General features: G+C 33.4%; 1 protein-coding gene across 1 annotated transcript; it reads right to left on the bottom strand.

The window, feature by feature from the left end:
* Positions 1–868: 868 nt before the first annotated feature.
* Positions 869–3537, bottom strand: LOC110712745 (cyclic dof factor 1-like). Its single transcript, XM_021891199.1, has 2 exons — positions 3153–3537; positions 869–2331 (listed from the first exon to the last, which is right to left on the bottom strand). The coding sequence occupies exons 1-2, from the start codon at positions 3348–3350 to the stop codon at positions 1156–1158; spliced, it is 1374 nt and encodes a 457-aa protein (XP_021746891.1). The 5' UTR covers positions 3351–3537; the 3' UTR covers positions 869–1155.
* Between the last annotated feature and the right edge of the window lie 757 nt (positions 3538–4294).

Raw genomic sequence — 4294 nt, 5'->3', positions numbered from 1 at the left:
TTAAAAAAAAAAGATTGAATTTTTTGGTGGTTGTACAAGAAAAGATGCTTTTGGTTTCGGCCTTTTACACCCCAATTCGAGCTTATCTGGTACTTAAGTGAGGGCCTACTAGACTTTTCAGTCTACCTTTTTTACATTAAATGTATCATAAAAGAGAAAAAGAAAACTTAATTCGATTATTAAAATAAATTAAAGTGGGTATATATGCTGTGTTGGCATCATAAAGTCCAATGGTAAGCCACCTTTTGATTTACCGCCTCTCTGTTTGAGGAGTTTCTTAGGACGTTAATAAATCCAACACATGAAAAAACCCATTTTCAAACTATGATTTATGTTTTTGCCCATCTTATTTTTTTGGTTTATAATCAATCCACATTGAAAGTTAGTACGTATTAAAAAATAATCTTAGACATATTGTCAATTTGTCATGTATTAAAGGTGATCATAAATCTGATTAAGATGAACTTTTACTTGCTTATAACAATTGCCTGTTTCGAGTTAGAGGGGTAAAGTAAAATTTTAAATTTATGACGGGTAATTCATGTTGTTTCGGCCTAAGACTAAATTACCCAAAACTCATGTTTTGGACTTGCAAAACATGCCTGAAGTTTGAAATATTGTCCAAATTACTAGCAAAATAAATAGCCCCAAAATCAGCCTTAGTTAGATCGAGTAAAGTGGGTCAAATCAAAGTGACAGCTCTAACAATATGTATAAAAAAGGTTTCCGATGATATATTGGTATACCGAGTAAAAAAATAAAGTATGGATATATGATGCCAAAAGTAGTTGCAGTTAGTAAAATATTACTACCAAAAAAAAAAAAAAAAAGTCAAAGAAAACACATAAAATTTAAGATGAGTTATAGAAAAAAAAAAAAAAAAAAAGCTTGAATATATACACAGACTTAGACAAGGGAACATTAAGAATAAAAGGGTTGGGGAAAAAGGCTTCCCTTAGCTAATGAGAAGCCAAATATAAGCAGAGTACATCACTTCCTTTGCTGATTTGTGCAGCTTCTTTTTGCACACCTACCAACCCACCAAAATCTATTTAATTCACTATCTAGTTACATCATATAGTGATCAAATTCAAGTTATTGCCTCTAATTTTTGTACCTGTAAATAAATTTTACTCTAGCATTGCTCATTAGCTTTCATTGAGCAATTTCATGAAATGCTAGGGACCTTGAAAATGCCGCGGGATTGGCTTGTAGAGCTAAAGATGATGCTTCAACACCAGCTGCATTGTTGTTTATCTCATAGTTGTTGACATCCTTAGCTTGTTGTAACCCTCCAAAAAATGCTACTCTCCCGATTGAAGAGCTAGCATTGTGATTGTTGTTCTTGACTCCGAGAATAGTCCATATTGAGCTCTTAGAAGCCTCTATAGGATCATTGATCTTCAGTGTCTTTGGCATTAAGTTTTCGAGTTCTTTGTCATTGGAAGACTCGTTGTTGTCAGTGTTCAATGGCTCCAATGTCCTACCCTCCCTAGAATGTTTTCCTAGGGAAGAAGAATTATTAGGACTGGAATTTGTAGATGACTGATCAGAGTTTAATGACTGAGTTGGTATCCACTGCAGATTGCAAGGTCCTGCAGCTATGCTGTCACCCCACTGAGGCGAGGATGTCGAGTAGAACGATACAGGAAACCCTGATTGCCAAGAGACAGGGTTCCAACTGTAAGGAAAGCATGGAACCGGCTGAGGACTCTCTATTGTCCCTCCATTACAATTTGCTTCCTTCATGGAGACCAGATTAGGATTCGAGAATGACACCGAGTTTTTCTGTGAATCCTTGGAATAATTAGGAGGTGAATCCATCCCAAAGGCAAGAACTGTCCCATCTGGCCTCATCACTTGGTGAATTAGGCAATCAGAGGCTCCCGGAATCACTAGATGGCGGTGATGAGAAGCCGCAGAATTCTTGTTCTTCCGTCTTCCTGCACCCACAGGAACATTCCTCATAGAGCCACCAGCAGTCCAGTATCTTTGACAGCTTTTACAGAAGTGGCGCGGCTGGTTAACATTATAGTTGTTATAGTAACAGAATTTTGTGTCCATGCTACTACACCTAGCACAAGGGACAATTTTATCAGGTTTTTTGAGAGGGTTTTGGTCATTTGACTCAGAATTACTGCTTGCTTGATCACTTTGGTCTTGATCTTTCTTAGGTTGGTCTTGGGATGAGCAAAATTTGTCTATGGTACAAGTTTTCGGCTTTTCGGTGTCTGTTGAAGGGGTAGTTGGTGTTTTAGGCTCATCTAAAACTGAGGTACAAGATAGTTCCCCTTCTCGCTTGGTTTCCATTGCTTCTTTTGTTATTTTTTCCTGAATTACAAAAGAAAGAACACCAACAAACATTAGACTATTTTCGCATTTAAGTACTGATTTCAACAGGGACAAAAAGGGTTTTATGAATCTTGCTTATCTATAGACGTACTGAAAATTACATGAGCACAACACCAGGAAACAAAATTTTTGGGATGATTTTGGGTGAAAGTCTACCATTTTGATAGTACAATTAATTAAAGCTTGAAAAACACAAGAACTTGTTGTCTAAATTATTGATTGAAACCAGATCATTGAAGAATATATAAAATACAAAACTTACGGATATAATTAACAAAACTTTGAAATTGAAGATAAGATGAAATTAGTGATCAAAGGATGGACTAAAAGTTGGTTGACCACAAGTCCACAATATTTACAAGGATCCGAGTGTTTGTTTCAGATTAGCTGTTACCAATTGTCTAAAACTTCACCCAACAAAAAAAAAAAAAAAATGACTTGTCAATAAGAATTATAATTTTCTCACAAAGCTTAAGATATCATTAGAAAATACTCCTACATAGTATGTATACGCTAATTATATCATGCACCTAAGAGCATAAACAATGTGTTCGAAATATAAAAGGGTAACTGCAAAGACTGCTAAGCAAACCAGAATTTAGGGAAAATCGGTTTCATGATATCCAAAATAAACCCACAAATGATATCACATTTAAAAAATCAAAAAATTGGTTAAATCAAGGAAAACAAAGAACAACCCAGTTCAAATTCATGAATTTCACCATAAGGGTTAAACCCAAAATCCCAACTTTACAAAGATAAAGTACAGAAATTTAATTAAAAAAAAATAAAAAACAAACCTCATTTCCCCTGATTTTGTCCTGTTTAGAGCAGAGAAGATTCTGATCGCAAGTACTTTCACAATCATATTCAAAATCAACAGCAGCAGAAGAAGGCTCAAAAACCGATGCACTCACAAAATCATCATTAATATTTGAACCTACTTGAATCGTCTTCCCAAAAAGCTTAATTGAAAAATCTTCATAATTCTCTGACATATTTATTCTTTTGGCTATAAAATAATTTTACATAATTTGATTGACTCGTCGAGTTGAGGATGATCAGTTGCAGTAAGAAAGGAGAAGAGAATATATAAAGAAATGAAAATTAGGAATTGTGGGGGTGAGAATTGAAGGTGAAATGCCAAGTCATCAAAAGAGGAGAGATTTAGAGCCACAAAATGAATGTGGGGGTGTTAGGAGAAGATCTTTAAATGCTTTAAGAGAAAAAGAAAGTTTGGGAAAGTGTCTACTTGCCCTTTGCTTTTTTGCCCATGTCAGCATTTTCTCTCCGAAATCTTGTTTACCATTTTCTTGTCTACACTATTTCAAGTAGTGGCCCAATCCTCCTGGCATGCATACTATAATTAAAATAAATTAAATATAACAAATTAATTTGAATTATTCACCTTTTGCTTCATTGGTTGTGGGATTATATTGTGATCCTTTTTTTCACATCCATGAAATTTTTTTATTGAAATTTAATGAACCTTTTTCTTGCACTTTTAAAAAAATTTTATTCATACTTTTTTGTCTCTCTAAGGTGGTGTTATATGATGATTTTACCAAAAATATACTTGGTATTAAGATAAAACCCTATCCTATTCCCTTTATTTAATTTTTGCTGAATTGAAATAAATTTTAGTAATTTTGAATTTATTTATACTAAACTTAAATTATTGTAGCAAACTAATTCTCTATTATATTTGTTTTTTAAAGTTACTAATTTTTACTAATTATTTATGTTGATTTGAATTTATTTTTACTGAACTGATCGAAATTATTATTACAGATTTGACGTTATTTTTACTAAATAGTAGTATTATTTTAAGGTGAAGAGAACATGTTCTAGTTTGATTGAATATAGGTCTATAATTACATGAATAGAATTGAATTTGAATGATAGACGTGTCGTGTACCTAACAACAATAACCTAACAAAAC

This window comes from Chenopodium quinoa, unplaced genomic scaffold (assembly GCF_001683475.1).
Source record: "Chenopodium quinoa cultivar QQ74 unplaced genomic scaffold, ASM168347v1, whole genome shotgun sequence".
Taxonomy (NCBI): Eukaryota; Viridiplantae; Streptophyta; class Magnoliopsida; order Caryophyllales; family Amaranthaceae; genus Chenopodium; species Chenopodium quinoa.
Note: the sequence above shows the minus strand (reverse complement) of the source record. Positions and strands in the feature narration are given on the sequence as shown.

Bases quoted from the DNA above. Each gene is read 5' to 3' on its own strand.
- LOC110712745 (XM_021891199.1), bottom strand. From the start codon at position 3,350: ATGTCAGAGAATTATGAAGATTTTTCAATTAAGCTTTTTGGGAAGACG. The intron at 2,332-3,152 runs GTTTGTTTTTTA...TTTGTAATTCAG, and splicing joins ACAAAATCAGGGGAAATGAG to GAAAAAATAACAAAAGAAGC.